The sequence below is a fragment of the Elephas maximus genome, chromosome 10, assembly GCF_024166365.1.
Source record: "Elephas maximus indicus isolate mEleMax1 chromosome 10, mEleMax1 primary haplotype, whole genome shotgun sequence".
Taxonomy (NCBI): domain Eukaryota; kingdom Metazoa; phylum Chordata; class Mammalia; order Proboscidea; family Elephantidae; genus Elephas; species Elephas maximus.
In genome coordinates, this window is record NC_064828.1 from 7,573,186 (window position 1) to 7,600,941 (window position 27,756).

General features: G+C 40.3%; 2 protein-coding genes across 2 annotated transcripts in view; one reads left to right on the forward strand and one right to left on the reverse strand.

Annotated features, from left to right (window-relative positions):
• MYEF2 (myelin expression factor 2) overlaps positions 1 to 6,669 on the forward strand; it is a 48,281-nt gene extending 41,612 nt beyond the window's left edge. Inside the window, exon 17 of the mRNA XM_049897763.1 lies at positions 2,299 to 6,669. Coding sequence (XP_049753720.1) covers positions 2,299 to 2,462 — 164 coding nt within the window. The 3' untranslated portion in view covers positions 2,463 to 6,669. The remainder of the gene's footprint in view (positions 1 to 2,298) is intronic.
• On the reverse strand, positions 3,000 to 26,858 carry SLC24A5 (solute carrier family 24 member 5). The gene is made up of 9 exons (XM_049897761.1): positions 26,738 to 26,858; positions 25,687 to 25,866; positions 11,427 to 11,510; positions 11,235 to 11,338; positions 10,783 to 10,883; positions 8,555 to 8,838; positions 5,924 to 6,130; positions 3,854 to 3,955; positions 3,000 to 3,364 (listed from the first exon to the last, which is right to left on the reverse strand). Exons 1-9 carry the CDS (start codon positions 26,856 to 26,858, stop codon positions 3,042 to 3,044), a joined length of 1,506 nt encoding a protein of 501 aa, XP_049753718.1. The 3' UTR covers positions 3,000 to 3,041.
• Positions 26,859 to 27,756: the final 898 nt, after the last annotated feature.

Sequence of the window (27,756 nt, forward strand, 5' to 3'; positions counted from 1 at the left end):
GATACTTAAGTCATTTGAGGAAATCCTCAGAGCATGCAAAAAGGTAGGTCTCATTTTAATAAATTATTTGAAATTCACATTTCCCCTTAAATTATTTATTGTTAGAAAAGAAATTATCTCATTTGTTATTTTCACTGGATTTGGAAGAAACACAGTCTGACAGCTCCTCTTGCTTCCATCCCACCGGGTCACTTTTTGGGCAGTCTAACCATGAAATGCGTATCCATGGCTTCACTCTAGTCTGAGTGTCCAAACGATTATAAAAAGGCCCGGTTATCATAGCTCAGGGCCTTGTGAGCTGGAAAAGCCTCAGGATCATTGTGAGGTCAGGAATCTATCTGGGGATCTGAGTGCTGAGTCCTAAACGGAGGAAGACTGAAGAAAAACTTGTCCTGAAAGACTAGGGGAGATAGATTATGCAAGAGATGATACATTTCGCTTTCAAGGTTTGAAGACATTTTCTTGGCCTGAGTGAACCTTACTATTGCTAATAAGCCTACGATGGGATACTTATGCTCAGAAAAACTGTGTTTAGGTAAAATTTGAGTAAGGAGAAATCTTTAACCCCTTTTAAGGTTAGAGAATTCTCCCTAGTCCCCTTCAGAATCTCTGTAGAGTAGCCCTTTACCAAGGTATGCTTTTTTAATGAAACTTTTTTTCCAGATACCAGCATTCAAGATAAGGAAATTAGGTACATCTGTCTTTAAAGTTTTTGTTTTAAATTTCCAGTTCCATTTTAGCGTGTTCATTAGAAAATATGATTCCTGTGGGGTGTTTTTTTTTTTTTCCTAGCTGTGGATTAAACATTGTTTTGTTTGGATCTACTTTAACCATTATCATATGATTTCTCTGGGAATTAGTCTGTTTATAACTCCTAGACCACGATTGAAGACTGCCTGGCCTGGGTTACAAGGTGATGGTTTTGCTCAGTGTTACATTTCTTATCTTAGATCATTTGATAGTATTGAGTAGGTGAGGCACTGACTACCAGTTGGTTTTTAAAAAATGCAGCATTAGGGGTTGGATGAAAAAACAAAAGTAGAAAAGTATTTCAGGATGTTGTAGACAAGAGGTCATTCTAAAGGCTTAACCAGAAAAAAAATCTTATACATTGAGATTCAAAGTGACCCTGTTTTCCAGAAAAGGCTTATACTATTTTTTGACAGGCCCTTACTGTTTCCCCTCCCCCTCTTTATTTCTCTCCCTCCATAGAGCTAAATATATGTGGTTCTCTGATTTGTTTGCCAGACTAAAATTAGTCCATAGTGACCTGGCAAGTGTAGTGTTTGAAATTCTCTAGCTTGGTTTGTTTTGATATGTATATCTAGCTGGGAGAGAACGATTATGGTGGTAGCCACGTAACCTAAAGCTGTGACCGTAACCTAAAGCTGTGACCGGCTTGGATTGGGTGATCATACATCCTAGTTTGCCTGGGATTTAAAGCTCCCCTTTTACTCTCAGAGGTGTTGTGGTTTGGATGATAGCTTTGATAAATGACAGTGACTTACTTCAGATACCAGCCTCTAGAGTCAGTAATGAGTTTAACTGTATAAAGAAAAATTGTCTGATTTTCCTCCTCCTTCTGTAAGATTCTCTGAAGTTCTCTTTTATGTTACTACCATCACTGTTTTTACCTTGGTTGATTTAAATTGATGATTTTGCTTCCATGACTTTTTTCCATAGCATATTTGGTATCACTGTAAGACTTTGAGTTAAAATTGTGATATTGACTAAATGGCTTTGGCACTGTGATTGACACGCAGAAATAGTAGGGCCTTTTGGGGCCTGGTAGAAATTTGATTTTTGCGAAGTTGCTGCTGTTTGCAGGCACGAAGGAGTGAAGTGGGGGAAGAAAGAGATTGGGGAGGCAGACAGCAACAGCTTATTCTAAAAATACTTTAATATTGTTTATATTTGTAAGTTGATTTTCTGGCATGGTGACTTGGTGGCATTTTGTGCTAGTTTGTCGTAATTGGCAATAAAATTTACTTCAAAAATTAAGAATTTAACATAAAAACTAATGTATATTAAATTCTAAGCAAATGCACACTGATTTGAATTTTGCATATTCTAACATATTTTAACATTCTAACATTCTTTACTTGGTATGAATTACATTATGTTCAGAATATAAAATGATGAGGATAATGCTTATATGATGTGTTATTCTTAAATCATTAATGTTAAAGTCATTTACCGTATTACTTAACACTTCAGTTGGCTATGAGAAATTTCAGATCCGTATAGTGAAACTGAACCTGTTTAAATCAAGAGTAATTCTGTAATTTTTCTTTTCAGGCCATGTCATGTTTGCAGAAATAAAAATGGAGAATGGGAAGTCAAAAGGCTGTGGGACAGTCAGATTTGACTCCCCGGAATCAGCGGAAAAAGCCTGCAGAATAATGAATGGCATAAAAATCAGTGGCAGAGAGATCGATGTCCGCTTAGATCGCAATGCATAATTTCAGACCACGCTTAGAACATTCCTACATCTGTTTTGCTGAATCTCCTAGTAAAAGTCATTTTTTAGTATACTGTATGCTTACAAAAGCTGTAAAAATGAACTTTTAAAATTCCCACCAGCTTTTAACAGTATAATGTTGAAAATATACTGTGATTTTTGTTAATCTCGAGTTTGGGTTTTTAAAGACAGAGAGTCTGGTCATTCAGTTTAAATGAATGGTTATACTGTTTTTAATCAAATAAGCCATTTCCTTGTTGTTATTGTCAGTACTGCTTAGTGGAATTTATTTGTTCAAGTTTCCCCTGCTTTCATCAACTTACTGTAAGGTAAAACATAGATGGTTTTTTCAAAACTTCTGTTTTATATATATGTAGGTGTCCTTAAAAAGAAAGGGCTCAGGCAGGTTAGGTTGTGGTTTTGGTTGGTCTTAAGTTGCATTTCTTTGGTGATATAAAAGAAAAAAATTACTGTAAGTTTTAGATCCTGAAGTTCAGGATTTTTTTATTGGACTTAAATGAAGAAATGGATTCCCCCCCCACCACCAATTATTCACATTTTCCACATACTATTAATCATATCAACCTCCGCAGCCCCTTATTTTCTTATTTCCAATAATTCCAAGTTCATACAAAACTGATAATGTAGCCAGCCCCAAGTATAATAATAGGCAGACTACTCCCAGCTTTCTGTCTAGTTTCCAGCCATTGAAGTGAACTGCTAAAAAAAGAAAGATGATTGAAATGTTCAGAGAGATGGTTATGTAAGTGAGTCCTCTGCTGTTCACTTCGACAGGAGCTGATGCATTTACAAACGCGGTGTTAATAAACCATGGGACACCTAGGCATAACATATCAAACACGTTGGATCCCACGATGTTAGACATTGCCATATCGCCTTTACCTGCAGAAGGAAAGCACGCTGTGAAAAATAGGCATCCTAATGCTGTGTTTTATTCAGAATCGTCATAGGAAGATACACTGGATACGGTTTTTGTTTGTTGGTTTTGGAAAATCGTTGTATTAGTGCAAAAGTCTTACTGAATTTGTATTTTTAAAATTTTTTTTTTGGTTAGTATTTAAAGTCTTAACATTTATTTATCTGAGAATTATTTTTATTTATTAAACCTTTTTTCAATAAGGTATGTAGATTATTGCTTTTCATTTTAATTCAACGTGATTAATTTAGATTTATTGCACGTTTCAGGTGAGTATTACTTGGGGATCAGATTTAGTGAAATTAATCTTCTATTAAATAGTAAACCCTTCCTCTCGAGTTTTTTTTTCTTCAAAGTATGTTACTGAGGAAGTAGTTTTAAAGTTACCCTTGCTCATTGCATTTTAGCCAGGCTTTACGAATCTCCACTGTGGCTTGAGGGACCTAACGTCTTACCTTTTCTTGCAACTAACACACTTGCAATGGTGTCTGGTATGCTTGTCCCTGCTGCTAATAAAGTGAGGCCCATTACCGTGTCTGGAATTTCTAGTGCTTCCCCTGCAATAAACACAGATGTTCCCAGTTACCAGTACTGTACATTCACTAGCCATCCTCTGGAGACAGTTCAGGTGTTCCTCCCCAGGCACATTGAGATCACAGAACCGGCTGTGCTTAGTTTTTAGCTAGCGAAATTTCTGAAGAAGGGTGGTCAGTGGTGTAGCCCAGCTGGCAGAGGTTTTTAGTGACAGATGTCTCAGGATATGAAACAGCTGGAATGCTATCAGTGAGTAACTCCCCTGTCTGATACGGCTGGAGTTGACTCAGAGGCATACACACTTACAGGAGTTGTGATGTCCACTGTGGCCTCATCACAACTGTTGTTTCTTATGTTCTAATGAAATTGACCGTTGTTCTCTTTTTAAAAAATTTTCCTTAAGGTGATCAGAGATAAATTATTTACAGCTGTCTTTAAGCTATAAATGTGTAAGCATGGTATACCATGCTAACATTTTTTTAAAGTCTTAGGTGGTGTCTCAGTGTTGTTTGGAAAAGCATTGTCTCTGAGGGTTCTCCTTGAGTCTTTCTAACATATAGTCCCAATTTATTAATACTTGTGTTAAAGTTGGTGTCAGTTCAGCATTTTTCAGAAATGCATTCATTCTGGGAAACAGACTGAGGAAGTTAAAAGAGTACATGTAACCACTCTTTTAATATTAAATTAGAAACTTGCTTTAGAAACTTTTAATCTTTTTTTTTTTTTTTTTGCTTAAAATGACAATTTAAAAGACCTGATTAAGAAAGTAGCTTATTTATTTCATGCTTCTGTATTGATATTAGAAGTATAATGGTTGTTGATTTTTGTTACTGGCATTGCCCAAGTGCACATGTACATAAATAACACTCATTTATTTATCATCTTGGGGAGTGGGAGGGGGCTGTTCCATCATCTATTACTTGATTTTGTTCTCTCCCTGTTTTCCTAATATCAAATGTGTTTATGGCTGAGAAAGTCTTAGAGGTTTAATATGTAAGCTAATTGGACTTTTCTTTAATCTTCCTCATTAAAAAAAGAAAAAAGAACATTCCATTTTCTGCTACCAGACTATTCTAAGTCTTATATTAATCTGGGGAAAGCTTTATATAAAGGGTCAGCAGATTTTTTTGTAAAGGGCCAAATAGTAATTATTTTAGGCTTTGCAGGCCATGTAGTCTCCGTTGCAAGTACTCAGCTCTAGCTCCGGAAATGTAGCATAAAAGCAGCCCTAGGTACTATGTGAATGAATGGGTGTGAGTGTATTCAGTAAAGTTGTCTTAGCACAAACAGGAGGTGGGTGATTTTGGCACGCCCTTGGCAGTTTGCTGACCCCTGATGTAAGTCAGTTAATTCAGGTTAAGCTTTTTGGTAGAAATTCTTTGTTTTTTTGTTCTATATTCATATCCAGTTTTTCCTCCTGGGACTAGGAGTTCTTGAGACTAGAGCTGATAATTAAATCTTAATCATGAAGATAGTAGAAAACTAAAGGAAACTGTATTTTTATACCTTTTTCATTATTTCACAGTATGCTTATATTGCCATTTTAAAAAGCAAAAAAATACATAATCCAGTTAAACAGCGAGCACCTCTCATTTTCCAAAAACACTGGCTCTTTGCTGTGATTTTCATTACGGAGCGTAACCCAGTGTATTAGAGTTTATCGTGGACCTCGGCTAACGTGACTCAGTCATTAGCGTGATGGGGAGACACCCTGCGAGTTAGGGTTCATTTATAAGATGGCTTGTACCCCTGGACCATATGATAGTGTGACTGTAGTTGACCTGTGATACACAACTCACAAAACCTGAAGGAGGTTGCTGTTACAGAACTTAACATTACTGATCAGTCTTTGTGTAAACGGTACTTAAATTCAGTCTGGCAGAAAAAGAAACTTGCTCCCTCTCTAGATTACTTGTAGTGAACATATGCGACTTGTTCTTACATGAGACCATTTTCTCTTTAAATTGTGCAGTTGTATTTACGATACGTACCAGTTATTGTGACCATCCAAACCAGAATGTATGTAAATGCAGATATCCATAACGCAGACATGAAAAACGTTATCACAAAATAGTTTTTCCAAACCTTTCTTCTACAGTCTGGTGTGGTTAGAAAAAGTAATGTAATAATGGGAAGGGATAATACCCAAAAAATTCTTTTTAAGTCTGCTTCAGGCATGTTGAAAACACTTGGTGGATCTGTTGAAAAATTAAACAATTTTGAGTTTCCTTAATTTCCAGTTAAGTTGGAAATGTCCATTTAGAAAGCTATATTGAAATAAATTAGCTGTATCAGTTTTTAAAAAGCTGTTTAAAACATTTGAATACTTCATTACTGATACTGCTGGCAGAAAGACGCTAATAGAGATTTTAGAGCAGAAAATGTAAAATGTGATACTCAGCGTTTCTTAGTTTGGGGCCTTAAATCCATCAGAATGTTTTGGGCCATTCACTAAACATGTTAGAGATAATGTTTATGAAGTGCCAGTTGAACGTCTCTTGGTTTTCTACAGTGTGGAATGTCTGCAGTACCTTTTTGCTTATGTGAATGACCTGGCTTCCACCCCCATTGCCGTCGAGTTGATTCCTACTCATGGTGACCTTATAGAACAGAGTAGAAATGCCCCATAGGGTTTTCAAGGAGCAGCTGGTGGATTTGAACTGCCTCCACTACCCAGGAATGATGATACCTCTGAGCTGCCCTGAGCTGATACATGCTTCAAAAAAAAAAAAAAGAACAGAGAGTACAGCTGCCCCATAGGGTTTCCAAGGAGCGAGACTGGTGGATTTGAACTGCCAGCCTTTTGGTTAGCAGTCAGTCTCTTTAACCACTGTACCACCAGGGCTTCAAGTGCATGCTTAGGGAATGTAAAAGCATTACAGCATGATCTTTTTATGAAGTTACATATCCCATATCCCATTCTAATTTCATTCTAAGTGTTTTTTGGGGGGGGGGGCTGTTTCATTATTTCATTAATTCACTTAATTCAGAATTCACGTAATTCTTAGACACTTAAGAAAATAGGAACTAGTAGATAATCTGCACTGTAACTTATAAAAATTAAGTATGTTCCTATATTCAACTTGCTTTATTAAGTTAGAAGATAGTGATGATGATAATATATTGGATAAAAATGGGAATTCACTTTAAAATTGTTTAGCATTTATAAAATAATGTATCCATATGATGATAATCACATTATACAACTAACAACCAAACCCAGTGCTGTTGAGTCGATTCTGCCTCATAGCGACCCTATAGGACAGAGTCGAACTGCCCCATAGAGTTCCCAAGGAGCGCCTGGCCGGTTCAAACTGCCGACCCTTCGGTTAGCAGTCGTAGCACTTAACCACTACGCCCCCAGGATTTCCATTTTACAACTAGGGTTAGTAAGATAACTCATGTAAAAGTTTTCCAAGCCTCACCCAATGGCCCATTAAGTAATATTAGATATAACTTTATTGTAATATAAGCATTTGGACTGGCTCTTTTGAGTTTCTTGTTATAAAATTTAACTCAGAGAAGCATACCTCTTATACCCAAAGACTGTTATAAACTATCATTTTTTTTGTGAAGAGGGAGAAAAGTCATGTTAAATTTCTTAAAAATAGTAGATGAAGGTCCCTTTTTAATACACTTAATTAAAATTAGGAGCTGTTTTGTTCAACCACTTTATGAAAAGTAATCTTGAAGTTTGTTTCCATCTATAGCTGAAATTGACTTTGTACTGAACATTGTAAACTAAATGCTGCTGCTTCGAGCAACATGTTCAAAAACCAAACTGTTTCTTCTCCTCCAAACCAGCCTCTTTTCCAGAATTCCACGTTTTTACATGTGGTATCACCATTTTCTCAGTCAGTCATGACTGAGTTACCTGTCACTGCTCCCTCTTCTGTTCCCAGCTAGTCCCTCAGTTGCCAAGTCACTCTCTAGGCATCTACTAACACATCAGCTGTTGTAATAGCCTTTTGCAGGCTTCCATGGCTCTTATCTCTTATTTCAGCTCTTCTCTAAGCATCGTTTCACGGTAATAGTCCTAAAGTTCGGTTCTAATCATTTCCCTGCTCACAAGCCTTCAGCTCTTCCAGCAGCATTGGCGCCTCTTTCTATCCTATCCCTTTCTGCCCACCCTCCTGTACTTCTTTCCTGTGCACATGCTGTGCTCCAGCTACGCTGGCATCTGAACACACCTTTTGCTCCTGTTCCCTTGGCCTCAATCCATAGACTATTCTTTACCCTTGTCTCTGTCATTTACACAGTAAAGACTTCAGTAGCTGTTAACTTACCTAGTCATAACATCACATCATCCATTAGAATATTACCTATTCACAGGTTCAGTTTGAATGTTCCCTTTCCCATGATAATCTTCTGTTCTAACCATCCTTACCAAGTTGTGTGTACAGTCTTCTCCGTTTATGAATCACAGGTAACACTTTTAGCTATATTTCCTGTTCTATATTGTGAGCTCGTTAAGGGTAAAGGCTGCCTCTTCATCTCTTCACGGTGCCTTTTACTAAGTAAGTATGCGATTAATACTTGGAGAATTGAAACAAGATTAAGTTTTTCTGGTGATTAGAGTTAATCATTCTGCCAGTGAATAGTAGGCAGGATGTAGTTATTACCTTCAGAAACCTCACTAAGACCATGTAAACTTAAAGAAAGCTGGGAGTAGCCAGAATCTTCCTGAAATATTCCACTGTCAGTTCTTGACTGCGGACGGATGAATGGTTGGCCCTCATCCTCCCATCCCATCAGTGGCTGTTGTTCGGCTCCTTCCTCCATAGCTTTGGCAAGACAGGTGCAGCAAGGACTGCATTTCTTTATGATATATCGGTTGATTTTAATGTCAAAACACAGCACCAAAACATATAACCCATATAGCAGAAGCAGTAAAGTTCCTTCATACCTATAAATTAAAGAAGAGAGATTTGTGTTTTTAATTTAAAACAAAAATCATTTTAGAGTTATAGCTTTTGGACGTTAATAATTTTTTAACAAAGGCATCATGAATGTTAAAGATTTCTAGATATTTTTCATTTTGCAGATTTGCCCATACTTGTTTAAAACGTATTTATTGATAAAAGCTTAACCCTATTCTTCTATATTGCAAAGAAAGACTTGGGATTATAAACTTACTGTCATCATCTGTAGATTCCTTCCAAATTGGGAGAAACATAGAAGAATGCCTTGAAAATAATATAGATGAGGATTTTCAACACCGTAAACTAATGACTTGTTAGTTGCCATGGAATCGGCTCTGACTTCTGGGGACCTTATATATAACAGGCGGAAACATTGCCTGGGTCCTGTGTCCAGACTAATGAGCAGTGATGGGCATTGTCCACGTCAGTTCACTGGCAGACTACACTGCCAAAAGTATGTAATAACAGAACTAAAAAAAAAAACCTGGCCATCAAGTTGATTCCAACTGGTAGTGACCCTGTAGGACGGGGTAGAACTGCCCCCATTGGGTTTCCAAGGAAGTTGGATTCGAATTGCCGACGTTTTGGTTAGCAGCTGAGCCCTAATTCTGTGCCGCCAGGGCTCCTACCTGTTAATTCCTTTTAACTGTCTATATATGCACATGGTCCTGTTGGAATTCTCTGGTACAGGAATTTTGTAAAAAACAACAACAAAAAAAAAAACAAAACCCAGAAGGGTTAGGCTTTGGCTGGGGCTTTTCAGTTTGCTCTAGAGTTTTTTTTAATTTACTATAAAATTGGCTTCTGTTTATAAGAAAAGGATTTTCTCACAAATAAAATTAGATGTTAGATACCAAAACTTGCTGGCTTATACTCTGCTTTCCTGCTTAAAGAACTGTGATAGGCTTACACCATCACCGTGGGACCTTACATCCCCCTCTTCTTTTACACTGTGGAAAGAACGCAGCTCTCCGTTTTCCTGATGGGGGGAGTGTAGCTTGGGTACAATGACAGCCGCTGTTCCTTGTGGACAATTATTGCATCCCAGGAGGAGCCCTACTATTTCAAGCCAATTTTTTTTTTTTTGGTGCGGTGGACAGACTGGATTTCAGGATGATTCACTTTTAAGTTTCTTGAAGACAGGTGTTATGTAGTTTTGCAGCGTTGTCCTCCAGAGTCACGTTATTTACATTGTGTTCTGTTTGATGCTGTCTGGAGTTGTGCAGTGTACAGCTTACGTGGCTCTGTGATCTGTGTTTTCTCCCTTATGATGCCTGGCACAGGGATGCATACCTAGTGAAAGCCTGGTGCTTAGTAGTTGAAAACGTGAATATCTGCCCACTGACTCGCCCTTTTATTCATTTTCTTGTACCAGTTAGACACAGGGAAATTGCAGGCAGTGAATGGTTTTTAATATTGAAACCCTAACCTTGTTACTTCTTAGAGGAAGAGCTCTAGTTCTCCCTGTAAATGAACCAGAGGAACTTCGGAGAAGCCTAAGGGAGTTCTGTACTTCCTCCACCATCTTCTCTCTCCAGTCGTCTGTGGCCATTGCCATTTCTCACTGAAAAGAGGAAGCAGTAACCAATAGAAGGAAAAGCTGCTGCTGGGGCTTTAACTGGCCACAAAAATTGGGAAACTTTCTCAGCCAGCAGCCACTAGGAGAGGGAAGAGTGGTGGTCTCCAGGGATTAGTAAGGGGGAAACGGAGACTGCAAAGAAAAGGTAAAGTAGGAAGAAAAACAACCAGGAATTGTGATGAGGATGTTAACTCAGAGACCCACTGGAAAATGGGGCAGAAGTGGCAGATAACCGAGAAAGTGACTGAAGTGCCATTTGCGAAAAACAGAAGCTAATGAACCATCAGAATTCTCATAAGACCCTCTGTAACTGCGTTTTACATAATAGTAACAATCACTTGAAGCTTACCAGTAAACTTGATTGTCAAATATCACGCCAAGGACTGCTGCTGTGCTAACCGTATATGCCGCACAGTCTCTGAACAGGGGCCAGCAAGACAGCGTGGAAACCTGTAAAACCGTGGGTAATTTACTGTCTCCAGGGCACCTTTTTTCAAGTACACTGCTTAGTTTAATACCAAAATTATTTGTATATTTGTAGCTAAATATTGTTATCTTTTGCATATTGCTTAGAGAAAAGTAAAGGAATTTTGAAGAAAAGTTGTGTTTCTAAACCTACATTGACTTTCATAAATTTGACCAAGAGCTGTTTGTGGGTTAACTTTAAATTGAATACATTGTCATTTTCCTACTGATTAATAAATTTGATTGAACACATTATTGGTGCCTAGTTTTTTTCTTCCAGACTATAAATAATCTGTCATGACGGTAAATTCTGCTGAATAAAGTTTTCTCACATACCATGTTAGATAGCAAGCCACAGGCTGCACAGATGCCAAGGAGATTATAAATTGCAGATCCGAGAATGGTGCTAATGCCAATATCTCCCTTGGTGACAAATACACCTGTGGGTAGTATAGTAGCTATTAGTGTTGACTTGAGGAAGATGAAATTACATCAAGTAAGCAAAAAAATACAAGGAGCAATATTTACCTAGGAAAGCAGTAACTAATTCAGGAGCTGAACTGCCTGCTGCCATAAAGGTTGCTCCTGCAACATCCTGAGACAATCCAAGGGCTGGAGAAAAATGCAATCATTGTTATGCCTGGTAAAGTGGTAAAGAGTATGTCTTTATAACTAAATGCAACATAAAAACGTACTCATACTGATTAAGCTGGAAAAAAAAAGTGCAGGTTAAAATTATAAAGGAATCCAGTGTGTCTGAATTCATTACTTAATGCTTCCATAAAAAAGGCGAAAAAGCCAGGAAACCTGGGAGAAGTTAGGCTACTCCCTTGTGTTGTAACCTTAGTGGAATGATAGATTATATGGCACCCAGAAATGGTTTCTTTCTAGTCGTAAGGCTTGTAGGTGAGTATCAGTCGTATGATTTCTTCTGAACTGCACTGCTGAAGCGTTCCAATAGGATCTGAGAAGGTAAAGGTAATTTGGGAATCAACCCAAGTGAAAAGAGGAAAAGAAATGAATAATAGTAGTCTTTTAATAATAAATGAAGCTGAATTAAGCAGCTTGTTCACGAAGCATTTGAAATTCCAACCTTGTCAATACAAATTAATAAATTACCTAGTTAAAAACCAAATAAGATTTCATATTGTGTAAGTAGAGTGCATTGATTTAAAACGTGGAGCCCTTAAAACATTAGAGCAGGAAATGTAAGAACCACTGTACCACTATGAGAGTAGCATACAGCCCCTGGAATTAGGAGCATGTAAATCCGTTAATACGTTGGTGATGGCCTGGATGACAGCCTTAACATTTTTGGCTCTTTTCAGTTTTAGAGTTAGGGGGCCTACTATGGGAATGCAAAGAGAAGGACATTTCAATAGAGTCAGTTTTGGGAAGGCTGAGTCTAGGTGGCGTCAGAACTCTCCATCCAGGGTTTATTGGTAGACTAAAAACTAGCTGATACAGGTAGCATACTAGATAGAGATAAGTTTTTTCTACCACAGGTCACAAAGTGTCAAAGTCAACTAGAATTCAGATTTTCAATCTCTTGATGCCAATCCTTTGTTGATGTTTTTTGCTATCTCTTCTACCCTATTGATTCCTGACAATTGGTCTTCCCAGACCTCGAGCTCCGGTGCACTTGGCTGAGTCCCTGTAACTTGTCGTTATTTCCTTATTTTTACTTCTTGCTTGTGGGAACCAAAACCTCTTGTCTGCTCTCAGGTTTACCTCATTCTCTACTTATTTGCTGGGACATCTGCCTTTGACCTTATCCTATGTCTTGGTGTGGCAGATTGTATTTTATAAAAATGGCTACAACAGTATTTCTACCCCGCATGCTATTGCAGAACCTAACTGCTCCCAATTTAAAAAGGAAGTGGAGTCTATCTCCTGTTCATAAGCCTGGGTGAGCCTTTGTGACTGCCATAATAAGTATGGCAGAAGTGACGCTGATTTCTGAGGCTGAGACATAAAAGGGAGAAAACTTGCCTGCATGCTTCTCTTGGAACATTTGCTTTAGACCCCTAAGGCCACTGCATAAAAAGTCCAACTACCCTAAAACCCCCATACTTGGAGAGACCTCATGAAGAGATGATAAAGAAAGATGTCTGAGAATCCCCCTTTGTTGTTTCAGACCCCAAATTTTGAGTCTCCCCAGCCCAGGTGCCAGACATGTGAGTGACTGAGCCTTCAGATGGCTCCAGTGCAGTCCTCTGACTAACTGCACGAGACTCTGAGCAGAACCCTCTGAGCTGAGTGAGCCCGGGCAACTAAGGCTGTGAAGACAACAAAGTGATTGTTGCTTTAAGCCACTCACTACATTCGGGGGTGATTTGTGAAGCAGCAACAGACTTGAACTGGCCTTTTATTACGTTAACTGGGTACGTATACCTTCCATGCTAGACACTTTTGCTGGGAATACGGTGTGGGGTTAGGGGAAACAGACAAAGAAGATAAACAAAATAAGTACTGGAGATAAGTAGCAAGGAGGAAAAGCAGAGAGGAGAGAGTTAAAAAATCATGGAGGAAGGATTGAAATTTTAGATTGAGTGACCAGAAATGACTTCTCTAAGAAAGCACCTTGACTAAAGGCCTTGAAGTGAGGGAAGGGCAGGAGTGTTGCAGGTGCAGTGAGTGAGAAGCTAGCCTGTGTTCTAGAAATGAGGTGGACAGCAGGTCTGGAATAAGGTGTGCCGAGAGAGAGCTGGAGGCCAAGAGATCAAACAGAACAGGCAGCCAGCTCATGTCAAACTTGTGCACCCTAGGAAGGACCTCGACTCTCCTTCTGAAGATGTGGGAGCCACCAGGAAAGTGATCAACAGTAGTGCTCGCTGATGATATGGCCCCAGACATCTGTTTTATCTCTGGAACCATTGATTCTCAGAGGCCCAGCCAGCTCTGGTCTGAGCAGTTTTGCCACCTGCTGTCTCCATTGTGAAGAACTCTCTCAGGCTAGTTGGGATGTCTATTCCTCAGCGTCCACCTTTGGTCATGCCCCTTGATGGACATCCACCTCAGTGACTAAGGAAGGGAGAGAAGTGAGGACTTGGTAGCTCGCATTGCCGAGCATCTCTACCGTTCAGAGCTATTTATACTTCTTATGTTACTACCACTCTGTGATGAGTAGTGAGACCAACTGACCATGAAATGTGAAAATAGAACAAGATAAGGCAGACTGTGATTAATTTTGCTTTTTTTTCATTTTAGGCATGAAGTAAATATCCTACATTCGTGGTATATGATTCACTTCCATATACACAGTTTAATAATCTCAAACAGATAAGAGTGATAATATTCCCATATTACAGATGAAGAAACAAGTTCAGGAGGTTAAGTAACTCAGAGTCACATGGATAGTTGAGTGCCATCAGGTCGATTCCGACTCACAGGGACCTCAGGTGACAGAGTAGAAATGCCCCAGGGGGTTTCCTGGGCTGTAATCTTTACGGAAGCAGATTGCTAGGTTTTTTCTCCTGTGGAGTGGCCGGTGGGTTTGAACTGCCGACCTTTCAGTCAGCAGCTGAGTGCTTAACCATTGTGCCACCAGGGCTACTTACCTGGATAGGAAGAATGTTAAATGTCAGGATTTAGGGGTTAAGTCCCGAGTCTATTGATTCTAAGTCCAATGCTATTTCTATTTCACCACAGAAACTCAAAGTAAGAATGGCGCTTAGGCAGGCCAGTTATGACCCTGGTGGGGTTATTTTCCTCCCTGCCTGGGCACTGACGCACACCACCCAGATTCTAGTCCTTCCTAGGGTAGAAATAGTCACTGGGAGTCAGGAGTATTTTGGAAGTCTTCCAACATATTCCAAAGAATTCATAAATGTAATGATACTGGATGTTATAATGAATTCTCTTCCCAAATCAAATCAGGGCTAGATAACACGGGGAGGAAATGGAAGTCACTGTCCAAACTTAGTGCAGCTGAAGACTGAATGACCAGTCTTCATTAGACTTTTCTTCATTAGAAAAATCCAGTTTCAAGAGGGAGCTAAGTTGATGTATTGGGCTGTTGCAAGGCACGAAAATGGGTCTTCCTGTGCAACACTTTCACCCTCTAAAGGCAGTAAGAATAAAACTTGTTGCTGCTTACTGGGCTCTAACTGAGTGTGAAAGCAGAGACTCCGTACAGGTGGATGTGTAAAGCTTCAGAGAGAGTTTAACGAGTTATATCTTAAAGTTCTGAGCATATTTTGTAAAATGGTTTATACCTTTGAACTTTAGATTAGATTGGCTTTGCCTTCCCTTGACCCTTGAGTCGCATTTCTTTCTGTTGCAGTTTATTATTAAAGATAAATTGTTCTGGGTTTTCCCCTAGCTATTACTCTATTACTCTTTCTGCCTCCACTATTGCTCTAAACGAATAATCGTGTTTTTCAGCATATGGTAGAAACGTTCAAGGTGTTTTCTTTATAGGTTTAAATGTGATCACATTGTTTATATGAAGTGCCACTTCATGGTAATGAGCCGATTATTAAAATTCATCTGACTGTTTCTTAAACTTGTGCTCTTCTGCAATGCCATGTTGGGAAGTTTATAACAGTTTGTGAAAGCCCCCCTTCTGGAGATACAATATAGTAGGAAGAATATTAAACTAAGACTGAAGCCTGGATTCTGTCCTCACCAGTAACTTGATAGGAGATTTTAAGTGAGTCATGGCCTTAAGCCTCGTATTTTGCCCTCTGCAAAGTGAAGGGTTGGACAGTACTATCTCTAAGGTACATTGTAATTTTATGAATCCTACTTGACGGCACTGGGTACTCAAAACATAGAATTTGAATTCTATGCCTTAACACTCAACGCCATAAATTGTTAACAATAAATATATTCCATTTATAATTAAAAAAAAACATACCTTATTGAAAATTTAGAAAATGGAGGGGGAAAATAGAGAGGGAAAGCCGCTCAAACTTGTACCATTGAATTTTAACCACTGCTCTCATTGTAATGTAGTTCCAGCCCTTTTTCCAATGCACATTTAATATAGTTACAACCACACTTTGATGTCCTCTGACACAGTTTTAAAAAACCCTCAACAGTGGCAAATTTTTCATGCCTTGTGAATGGATTAGAATTTTGGAAAGAATCAAAAAAGTCACTCAGACTCAACTCTAGTGACTGGGGTATGTAGTCATACTAAAAAAAAAGCGTGATATGTGACCTTCTGTTTCCTATGATTTGCAAAACTGGCTCTGAAATTAATTTTAAATGTGTTTCTAGAACTATTTTGAGTAAAGTCAGCATCACTGGAATGCATAGGCTCCCAGCAACACACAGCTACGTGCATAGACTCTGTGTAGACTCTAGGGCGTTTAAAACAGTAAATACAAACAGTTTGATTACCTTATAGTTGACACCTCATGTTTTGTCTGAGCAAATAATCCGAGAAGCTGGACTATATGAAGAAGAACGGGGCATCAGGATTGGAGGAAGACTCATTAACAACCTGCGTTATGCAGATGACACAGCCTTGCTTCCTGAAAGTGAAGAGGACTTGAAGCACTTACTAATGAAGATCAAAGACCACAGCCTTCAGTATGGATTACACCTCAACATAAAGAAAACAAAAATCCTCACAACTGGACCAACGAGCAACACCACGATAAATGCAGAAAAGACCGAAGTTGTCAAGGATTTCATTTTATTTGGATCCACAATCAACAGCCATGGAAGCAGCAGGCAAGAAATCAAACGCATTGCATTGGGTAAATCTGCTGCAAAAGACCTCTTTAAAGTGTTGAAAAGTAAAGATGTCACCTTGAGGACTAAGGTGTGCCTGCCCTAAGCCATGGTATTTTCAATCGCATCATATGCATGTGAAAGCTGGACAATGAATAAGGAAGATGGAAGAAGAACTGACGCCTTTGAATTGTGGTGTTGGCGAAGAACATTGAATATACCATGGACTGCCGAAAGAATGAACAAATCTGTCTTGGAAGAAGTACAACCAGAATGCTCCTTAGAAGCAAAGATAACGAGACTGCACCTTACATACTTTGGACAGGTTGTCAGGGAGGGATCAGTCCCTGGAGAAGGACATCATGCTTGGCAGAGTACAGGGTGGGTGGAAAAGAGGAAGACCCTCAACGAGGTGGATTGACACAGTGGCTGCAACAATGGGCTCAAGCATAACAACGATTGTAAGGATGGCGCAGGACCGGGCAGTGTTTCGTTCTGTAGTGCATAGGGTCGCTATGAGTCGGAATAGACTCGACGGCACCTAACAACAACAACGTGAAGAAGTGAATTCTGAAACCCTGCATAATGCGTTTAAAGCCCTGAGTCCACTGAAAAATAAGTATCACCCTCAATGTAACAGCTACAATATCACAACGGACATCCGCTTGCCCTCCGCCTGCCCTATGAAATACATGTAAGGTACTTTATCTTCAAACCTCGCTATACCTGGGTTTTCTCCATAACTTGCCCAAGGCTACAAAGGTATTGCCCAGGTGTGATTGCAACCTATATATTTTTGGCACCAAAACTGTTCTTTCAGTTATCCATGTGGGTAATATAAAGTGAAAAGATAGCATAGCTTTTTTATTATTACTGTTTTTTTTTTTTTGCTTCTTTGTGCAAAAGCATGTTAGTAATACCCAGACTGTTTAGCCCGTATTCCCACCCATGTGCCTGCTGTGGACTTCGTGCAGTACAGAGGCCGCAGCTTCAGTCAGAGATAAAAGTAAAGGAAAGAAAGAAAAAGAGTGCTTTCAGGAGAGCCGGAGGGCCCTGTGGCCGGGAACAAGCACTCTTCTCAGGTTCTTCTTTGGAAAGGCTTTGGCCTCCGTCAATTTCAGGAGGATTAACAACCAAACAATCCCCCGAAAGTGTAGGCTCCCCACATGTCGTACAGAACTATCGGGTTCCCTTCCAATTTTATCAGTTTAGAAGCAGAGATACCTGGAATTAAAACTTGCATTTCTTTTTTATTGTCTATTTCTGAAACGCAAAGTAGTTCAACACAGAGTGAGTGAAGATAATTTTTTAAATAAAAAAGTCAATATTTTATTTAAATGTGTTTTACCGACCTTATTAAGACCGTTTTCACTTAGGACACGTTATAACTGCAAGGTCTCAGCGTTGCGGAGGGATTCGAACTTCCAGTGAACAGTGTGCAAGTGGAACATTAAAACAGGTTCCTGGCAGGCCTCTGTGGGCTTTGGGGCTGCATCAAGCAGCAAATCTTAAGTGTTTCTTGGGGTTTCTGTATAGACAGCTTGGAAAAATGTAAAGTAAGCTTCTCTATACAGTGGCTCACTAACTCTCAGAGAACCTCATTGTGTATCAAAAGGATACCTTGTTTTGGTTTTTTACTGAACTTTTGTGTTTCTAAAAATGAACTTCTTATTGAGATTTAAAAAAAAAAAAGCAGTCCTATTTGAACTATAACATGTAAAGAGTTAAGCTCCTGTCTTTAAAAGCATCATTTTTTAAACTAATAAAATATTGATGAAGATAGAATAAAAAGTCTGGATATTAGTGTAAAAGAAATAAAATAAACTTTAAACAGAATATTCCAGAGATATTTAAGGTATTGTTTAAAACTGCCTCATGGATTATTTGATCAAATGAAAGGATGGACTTCTAAGCTTATTTGTGAAGTAGTACTTGCTTTTATTTGTCTTGAACTTGGTTTTCAAGCTCTAGCAGATACGCCCTAGATTTGGTATTTGCCCCAAACTTACTTCTATTGACTTTACTCATTCGCCTCCTTTACTTTCATCTTTCCAGAGTAAAGGGCTCTCATCTTTTTAATGTGTCTTTATGTGATAACAGAGCCCCGGTGGTGCAGTGGTTAAGCTTTCAACTGCAAACCAAAAGGTAGGCAGTTCTAATCCACCAGCTGCTCCTTGGAAACCCTATGGGGGAGTTCTACTCTGTCCTGTAGGGTGGCTATGAGTCAGATGCAACTCGACGGCAACGTTGTTTGTTTTAATATGATAAAAAATATTTAGTAAATGTTTATTATGTGCTAGGTACTTGTGTAAGCTGTTCATTTGTCTTTCCTCAGGTAATTGGCGCAGCAGCTCTATGAACTAAAATCTGTTGTTGTTATCCTTGTTTCACAGCTGAGGTAACTGAGTCATAGAGAAGTCAAGCAATTTACCAAGGTCACAGAGCTGCTAAATGGCAGAGCCCAGATTGGAACCTAGGCTATGTCTGGCTCCAGGCTGGCACTCCTGCCATCTCCCTAGAGAAGTGCGGCCCTATAGCATAGGACAGCAGTGTTCCCCAGCCCTCAACCCACCAAGGCTTCTCAGCTCTTTGTAGACTATTCAGCAAGTGTAGCAACACAGAGAGACAGAACAAGGTGAAAAAAGCCCCAAGAAACATTGCCAAATAAGAGTACAAGTTAACGTGACACTTCATAAACCAAGTGTGGGAATTTTAGACAAATATTCATAAGTCAGGCTGGCGTGAATGACCTGAGACCACAGAGGCTCCACATTCTTCCTTGTCATTGGGAATCCCCTCTCTCTCCTCCGCCATTTTCTCTCTCTCCCACCCACCCACGCACCCCTCAGAGGATTCATCCAAGTAAGGCTCTAGAGTAGGAAGACCCCTTAGATTTATCTTTACCTGTTACCTCTAACTTCCTCAGCTGCATCTTGATCTCAGACAGTGCTCCCACCCTGATCACATCTTTTAACCCTTCCCCAGAATTCCCATACTGTTTCTCTCCAGGAAGCCATGTGTCATATCTCAAGGAAAAATAGACGGCTACAGTATGATTTTTTTCTCCACAATATGGATTAATTTCACTCCAGTTCTGTTTTCAGAGAACCATCATTGGCCTCTTTTCCTACAGAACCTAAATGGTAGAAAAAGAAGGTAGGACTGGAGGAAGAGGGTAGAGCAGCAGCATCTTCTTCTGATTTTACATAGCTAAGATGATAGTTCCCTTGGGGAGCGTAATAGAGGTATGTGCTTTCTGCTGCCATCTGGAAAGGTGGAGGAGGGGCTGTGTGACTGTACAGTAATTAGTAGGGCACAGAGAAGGGAAAAACCCTTTCTGGAAACCTCAGGTGGTGGCAGCTCTAGGGGACTGATCTATATACCTGCAGAAAGAAAGAGAAAAGGCACTGGTTTGACTGAGAGCTGATCTGGGGCCCAGCTAGGGCCCAGCAAGAGGCCTGACCCTCCACCACCTCCAGTGAATTTCCTCTGGTCTTCATCTTGCCAAAAACCTTACTGCTGATCACATAAACCATTGCTGGTGATTTGAGGAGGGGGCGAAGGTGTAGAGTGGACAGGGCATGTTGTTGATTCTGACTCAGAGAAACCCTGTAGGACAAAGCAGAACTGCCCCATAGTGCTTTCTAGTCTGTAATATTTGTGGGGGCAGATCACCAGGTCTTTTCTCCCATGGAGCCACTAGTGGGTTTGAACCACTAACCTTTTGGTTAGCAGCTGAGTGGCTAATCATTGTGCCACCAGAATTTCTTTGGATAGGACATAACCAAAAAACTAAACCTGTTGCCATCGAGTTGATTCCAACTCATACTGACTCTACAGGACAGAGTAAAACTGCCCCGTAGGTTTCCAAGGAGGGCCTCGTAGATTCAAACTGCTGACCTTTTGGTCAGTAACCGAGCTCTTAGCCACCATGCCACCAGGGTTTCCAGGATAGGACATAGGCCTGCCAGTTGTACCACGATATCCTAGGACATGTGCCCCACAGAACGTCGTTGTGTCCATACGTTTTGATTGAGTTCCACAGTACTGCACTATAATCTCATGTACATCTCAGACATTATGTTTAGATGTCAGACTCTGATCATTGAGGGTGAATATTTATAACATGAATTTGAAACCCCTTACAGGTTGCCAACAGTCTAAACTGATTTTTTCTAAGTAACTTGGTAGATTCTCTTTATTTTGTAGTATATATACTCCATAGTTACAATGGGTGTGATGTATTTTTCTGGTCAAAATTTTTAGGGTCTTTGGGGAGAAAATACCTTCTAAGATTGTATAAATAGGGCAGTTTTTCTGAAACAACCATACTAATGCCACTAATCTCAAACAAGAATGTGTAAAATTATGTAGCAGTTAAGAATATGCTTCGATGCTGGCATTAGAGAGCCTGGGCTCTGCCATGTATTGGCTGTGTGGTCCTGGGAAATTACCTACCCTCTCAGCCTCAGTTTCCTTATCAATATAGCAACTCTAGTAGTCCCTTACTCCACTGGTCCTACCCAGTCTGGTGCAAGGGAGAATGGAAAAACAAAAGACATATGGGAAAGATTAGTCCAGAGGACTAATGGACCACAACTACCACAGCCTCCACTAGACTGAGTCCTGTACAGCTAGATGGTGCTGGGCTATCACCACCAACTGCTCTGACGGGGATCACGATAGAGGGTCCTGGACAGAGCTGGAGAAAAATGTAGAACAAAATTCTAACTCACAAAAAAAGACCAGACTTACTGGCCTGACACAGACTGGAGAAACCCCGAGAGTATGGCCCCGGACACCCTTTTAACTCAGTACTGAAGTCACTCCCGAGGTTCACCCTGCAGCTAAAGATTAGACAGGCCCCTAAAACAAAACTGGACTAAATGGGCACACCAGCCCTGGGGCAAGGACTAGAAGGCAGGAGGGGACAGGAAATGGGGAACATAAGTTCAAGAAGTGGAGAGTGTTGACGTGTCTTGGGGTTGGCAACCAATGTTACAAAACTGTATGCATATTATTTAATGAGAAACTAATTTGGAAACCCTGGTAGCGCAGTGGTTAAGAGGTACGGCTGCTAACCAAAAGGCAACGGGTTTATTTGTTTGCTTTTTTTTTTTTTTTTGGTTTGGTTAATTTGCTCTGTAAACCATCCAAAGCACAATTAAAAAAAAAAAAAAATCTAGGAGTCCCCTTTGGTAGGGTTTTTGTGAAGGCTAAATGGACCGCTATTTATAAATAACATTAACCACTATGCCTGGTGTCCTGATTGATAATAAAATAACTGATGCATCCATATAACACTCCATCATACCATTGAATGCTCAAATAAACTGTTTTGAGGGTTGCATTAATAATTAATTGACAAGATGGGCAAACTATTACAGCTCAGTGTTCATCAAAGAACCGTGGGGAAATGCAAAGCACCGACAGACTCTTCTGAAGCCCAGTTGCTGTGGATGTAAACAAATTGCAGGGGGATTGTCTTTTACTGCTGATATCTTAGTTCGGATGAGACCACGCTAGACTTTGATAAGGGAAATTACAGAGTTAATGTATAGGCATTTAAAAATGAATTGAGCTAGCACGAATTCTATCTCACTTTTTTTGCCAGTATTTTCAATATTCAAGATCAGGGTCAGCTCTTAATGGCTGAGGAAGATTTGGCAGTGGTCACACACCTGTAATAGCTACTGTTCATGGCAAAGAGGGATACATTTAAAAAACGCACGTTTGCTGATTATGTTTCCAAGTAATTCCACAAGTGGAATGGAGGCAGTCATTGTCATAGACATATAAAGTGATGTAATGAAGATTATTACAAAATTGTAATCTAAATTTTAAGGCAGTATTTTCTTCTGTAGGGCAACAAGTTTTTTTTTTTAACCTCCCCCAAACACATTTTTTTTTTAGTAAACAAATCCTTGATGGATTTATTCTTTCAGTCTAGTCATTGTTCTGTTGACTCATTGTTTAGAAATGTGAAAGCAAAAACTAAGTGATATTTGTATTTTATAGGAAGAGAAAGATGCTGGGGGGATATAATACCTTAAATTTTAAATTTCTTAGTTTTATATGATAAGCATAATTTATGTAGCTTTAATTTTCCTGACTAAAAGTGTGATATTGACACAAGAATGAACAAATAGATGATTAGAACAGAGTTGAGAGTAAATGCGTATACATACACGCATACGTATATGCATATTAAAAAAAAAAGGCATTGCTGTCAAGTCGATTCCGACTCATAGCATTCCTCTCGGACAGAGCAGAACTACTCCACTGGGTTTCCAAGGAGCGGCTAGTGAATTTGAACTGCAAGCTTTTGGTTAGTAGCCAAGCTCTTAGCCATTGTGCCACCAGGGGTCCATATGTGTGTGTGTGTATATATATATATAATTTTGGAAAAGATAAAATTCTGTCTTATAACAAACAAATTCTAGGTGGAAGAAATAGTTAAATATAAAACAAGCAAAAAAAAGAAAGTGTAATATAAATGGAAGAAAATATGACAATTTCCTATATGACAATTCATATGGGAAAAGATTTATAACTTTACTTTAAAAAAGTAAGCTTCGATGTGATAAACATGCACACACAATACAAAAGCAAACAAGCCACCATGAAAAAACATATGATATAGAAATTATATCAGAAAAAAGTTAATATCCTTATATTTTAAATAAATCTTGAAAATCACCAAGAAAAAGACAAATATCCCAAATAGAATATGGACAAAAGCACAAATAGATAGTACACAGAAGAAAAACCACAAATGCCAATGAACATATAAAATGTTCAACTTTACTAGTAACAAAATAAATACGAATTTAAAAAAATGAAGTAGCATTTTAAAACAACAAAGATATTTGAAGTGATATTATCTGTGGTCTTCTGCAACGGGTGTGCCGTACTCTGTGGAAATTTGCTCTTTGCCAACATAGGTCATAACCCTCCAAAGATGCACACTTCTGCATCTTTACCAGAAAATGATCAGAGAAGTGCTCAAGGATTTCTTCAAGTATGGTCATAACATTATTTGTAACCAAAAACTACAAATAAAAAAGAAACATAGAATGTCCAATAAGATGAATAGTTTTTTTAAAATCCTGGTCAGTTTTTATTGGCTGCCTAGTATGTGTTAGAAATCCCTGGGTGGTGAAAATAGTTAGAGTGCTCAGCTGCTAAACAAAAAGTTGGAGGTTCCAGTCCACCCAGAGGTGCCTCGGAGGAAAGGCCTGGCAGTCTACTTCTGGAAAACTCAGCCACTGAAAACCCTGTGGAGCAGAGCTCTACTCTGACACACGGGGTCACCAGGAGTCAATTGACTTGATGGCAACTGGCATGATTTTTGTTCTTTACTGTGTGTCGGGTGCTGGAATCATATGTAGAATCATGAGTTGTCACGCTACCTTTAAAAATCAGGCTTTTGAAGTGTATTTAATAACATGGAAAAAAGTGCACAATAAAACATTACATGAATAAAAGGAAAGACCCTCAAAATGTGTGTGTGTGTGTGTGTGTGTGTGTGTGTAGCAAGATCTAAAAGACCAAAAGGAAATACATCAGAATGGTAACTGGGGGTTCTCTGGACAATGGAAATATAGAGAATATCTTAATTTTTCTTCTTTTGCATTTTTTATTTATTTTTAGAAATAGCATATTACTAGTTTAATCAGAAAAAGATGCAATTTGTTTCAATAACATATTTTTCTAATCTAAGTAAAAATATGTTAATTTACTCCAAGAAAAATGCCAATATCAGAGTAAAATGTTAAGTGCAATTTAAAAAAGTAAATATTTGCATTTACTTAAGGGAAATAATAGTGACTGTAATAAGCTTACGCTGATTTTAACTTTTTGATTAATCACGTATGTGCTGAGTGCCCCCTCCTCTCTGCGGGGCTGTTTGAGAGCCTGAGGGCACTGCTCTGCAGCAGGCAATGGGAGCAGAATGCCTGGTGTTTCAGTGAGGGTGGGGGCTGGCCAGTGGGAAAAGGGAACGTTACACTCGTGCTGTTTCTCTGTGAAGAAGTGCTAGTGTGTGCGTGTGCGTGTGTGTGTGTGCGTGTGCGTGTGTGTGTGTGTGTTGGGGCAGCGGGTGCTGTTTCTGGGAAGTCCCCTGAGCATGCCATAGGAAACCTAGCCGTAATTATTGGCTCTGAAATGAGCATGCTCAACTAATTAACCAAGCAGGAGACAAGGACCAGGAATGCTGGCACCTTTGCTTCCCTGTCATAAAGCATCACCGTTATCTGAATGGAAACCCCGGTGGCATAGTGGTTAAGAGCTATGGCTGCTAATCAAAAGGTTGGCAGTTTGAATCCACCCGGCACTCCTTGGAAATCTTATGGAGCAGTTCTACTCTTTTCTACAGGGTCGCTATGAGTTGGAACGGACTTGACGACAATGGGTTTGGTTTTTTGGTTTATTATCTGATTTGGGGGACCAGTCCACCAATGAAAGGTCTATGCTCAGGGTCCTGGGCAGTGTACATGGCTGAAGGGGTTGAACCGGGGGGATTGGACAATTGATCGTATTTTCATAAATCAGAGACTAAGCTTAATTTTTAATAACTGAGTTTGCAGTTATTTGATGCCTGAGGTCATTTATGTAGGATGCAGGACTTGTTTATTTTTGATGTTTGGTTCATAAACATGAATTAGTCTCATTTAATGGGAAGGCACTGGGAAAGGGACAGTAGGAGGGTGGCCCTTAATCACCTTTGTTTATTACCTCGAAAAAATTATAGTGACTTTAGAGCAAAAATGAAATAATTGTTTTAAAGTATAAAATGGCCAGTACTAGGGATTCCGCCAGGTACATACATGTGAAGCTTTGGAAAGCTCTTACAACAAGCTGTCAGGAGAATAGTAGAGAAATGGGGAGTTTCTTGTGATTGACCTCGCGGTGCTCATGTAAAAATGCTCTGCTCCATGTTAACTACCAAGAGACACTGCACTCAGGCCAGTGCACACAGCACAGAAGGCAGTGCTCTGTGACCACTTGAGACTGGCAGAACTGTTGCTGAGCTCTTTCAAAGAAACCACGGTGTGTGCTGCAACTATGGCAGAGGGCGTGGGGAAGATTTCCGGTCACTTACTTTCACTGATGATTTCCAGGGAAGGTAGGAAGTAGTCGTCACAGACAATAGACACAGCCATGAACATGTAGAGGATAATTAGAAAGTAGATGACAAGGCCGCCCTCTGCTTGTTCCTGCTTTGTGAAAAAACCTTCAGGGAACTCCGAGGATGGAGAAATAACACATTGGGTAGTATTTCCTGGGAAGGAAAAGTAGGTGAAGTTTGAAGGATGCCGGTTCACACATTCCAAGCCCACGAAGAAAGATTCCTTAGAAATCTGGAAGGGTGGGCTGGAAGTTTAAGAACCCCAGGGAAATTTACAGAGCATGTCCGAATATGATGTAGTTGTAGTCTTAAAAAATGTCTTTGGAACAGGAAAGAGGTGCTTTAATGAAACAAGCTGATGATGGAGACAAAACTAAAATGAAGAAATCATGAAATCACGACTTCTTGCCTGCTTTGGGGTCCCTGGATAGCGCAACGGTTGGCATTTTGAACCCACCCAGAGAAATCTTGGGAGAAATGCCCAATGATCTGCTTCCAATAGGTCCCAGCCTTGAAAACACCACGGGGCCCAGTTCTGCTCTGCAACACAGGGGATTGCCCTGAGTCGGAATGGGCTGGATGGCAGCTAGGTTCTGTTTTTGTTTGTGTGCGCTTTCCTTCTCAATGGTTATTCGAAGCCCCCTCCTCTCCCCAAGTAGAAACTATGTCTCTGATGAGTAAAGCTTTCTAATGCCTATACAATTTCATTTTCCCATTTCAGAGCCCAAGGTGTCCACAAGCCTGCAAGAAGCAGTCACTATTGTAGAAGGAATTCCTAGGATAAAGATTTTTTTTCCCCTGGTGAAATCTCCAGCAATAAGAACAGGACACTCGCTGGCTTCATGATCTCTGTGAATTACTTTGGAGCTATCTTGGAGAACCTATTTGAGGTATCAAAAGTGTCTGATAGCCTTCCAAAGCTAGAAACCAGAGCAGAGCAGATGCAGCAGGAAGCAAAGCAAAGAGTCAGGTGAGAATTTCCCTCTTTGTTCTTCAGCACAGGCAGCACCCAGTGCCCACCTACCTGTGGCCCGTGGGGGTCGCCGGGGCAGGGAGGCACCTGGGGCAGGCAGCAGTGCGGTGGCCCAGAGGGCGGTGAGCAGCAGAGCCCTTCTTGCGCACCTCAGACCCCCGCGCGTCTGCATTTCGGCTGTGCTCGTGCTGCAGCTCGCCCTTCGGGAAAGGAGAAGGAGGATTAAGCTGGATCATGTGAGAAGCCTCCTTCCCTCCCAGTTCCCTGCCCAGGGCACATCTCAGCAAGGCCAGCAGGGAAGGAGGGTGACGGGAGCCAGCCAAGCTTCTCTGATCAGGAGACCAAGCACCAGGAGGCTGGAAGGGGCAGGGTGGAGAGCAGGGTGCCCTCATCATCTGCTGTTCCCGTGGTCCACAGTCTCTGAGGGCAGGCTCACACAGTTCCCGTGGCCCACGGTCTCTGAGGGCAGGCTCACACAGTTCCCGTGGCCCACGGTCTCTGAGGGCAGGCTCACGCAGCTTGCACGTTAGTAAAGTGAGGGCCGTCATGTCATGTCTGCTTTGACTTTCTGTAGATCTGTGAGAACCCGGGTTTGCAGCTGCTTGCATCTTTCTCTCTCCAGCCCTTGCTGGAGAGTTAAGGGCTCAACCACTAACAGAAAGGATGACAGTTCGAATCCAGCCAGAAGCACCGCAGAAGAAAGACCTGGTGATCTGTTTCTAGAAGGTCACAGTCTAGAAAACCATGTGGAGCGCAGTTCTACCTTGCAACGTGTGGGGCTGCCGTGAGACAGGGTCTACTAACAGCAACTGATTGGGCTGTTGTGCGTGCGTGTGTGTGTGTGTGTGTGTGTGCGCACATTCTTTAGCTAGCTTGGCACCTTTCTGTATTTCTCTTTTTGCCTTTCGCCTCCACCGCCAGGTATGATGAAGGGCAGGAAGATCGGTCAGGGGGCTACTTCAGTAACCTAGAGGAGAGGTGATGGTGGCTGGAGCCACGCAGTGGCAACGGCATGGAGAAGCCTACAGCTTCAGGAACTGTTAGGTAGGTAGAGTAGGTGCTGTTCGGTG

Excerpts from the sequence above, each read along its gene's own strand:
- SLC24A5 (XM_049897761.1), bottom strand. The coding sequence starts at position 26,858 with ATGCAGACGCGCGGGGGTCTGAGGTGCGCAAGAAGGGCTCTGCTGCTC. Across the intron at positions 3,956-5,923 it reads TTGGATGGTCACAATAACTG|GGGAAGCACTAGAAATTCCA; the intron begins GTACGTATCGTA and ends TGTTTATTGCAG. Across the intron at positions 3,365-3,853 it reads TGTGTTAGTTGCAAGAAAAG|GTAAAGGCGATATGGCAATG; the intron begins GTAAGACGTTAG and ends TTCCTTCTGCAG.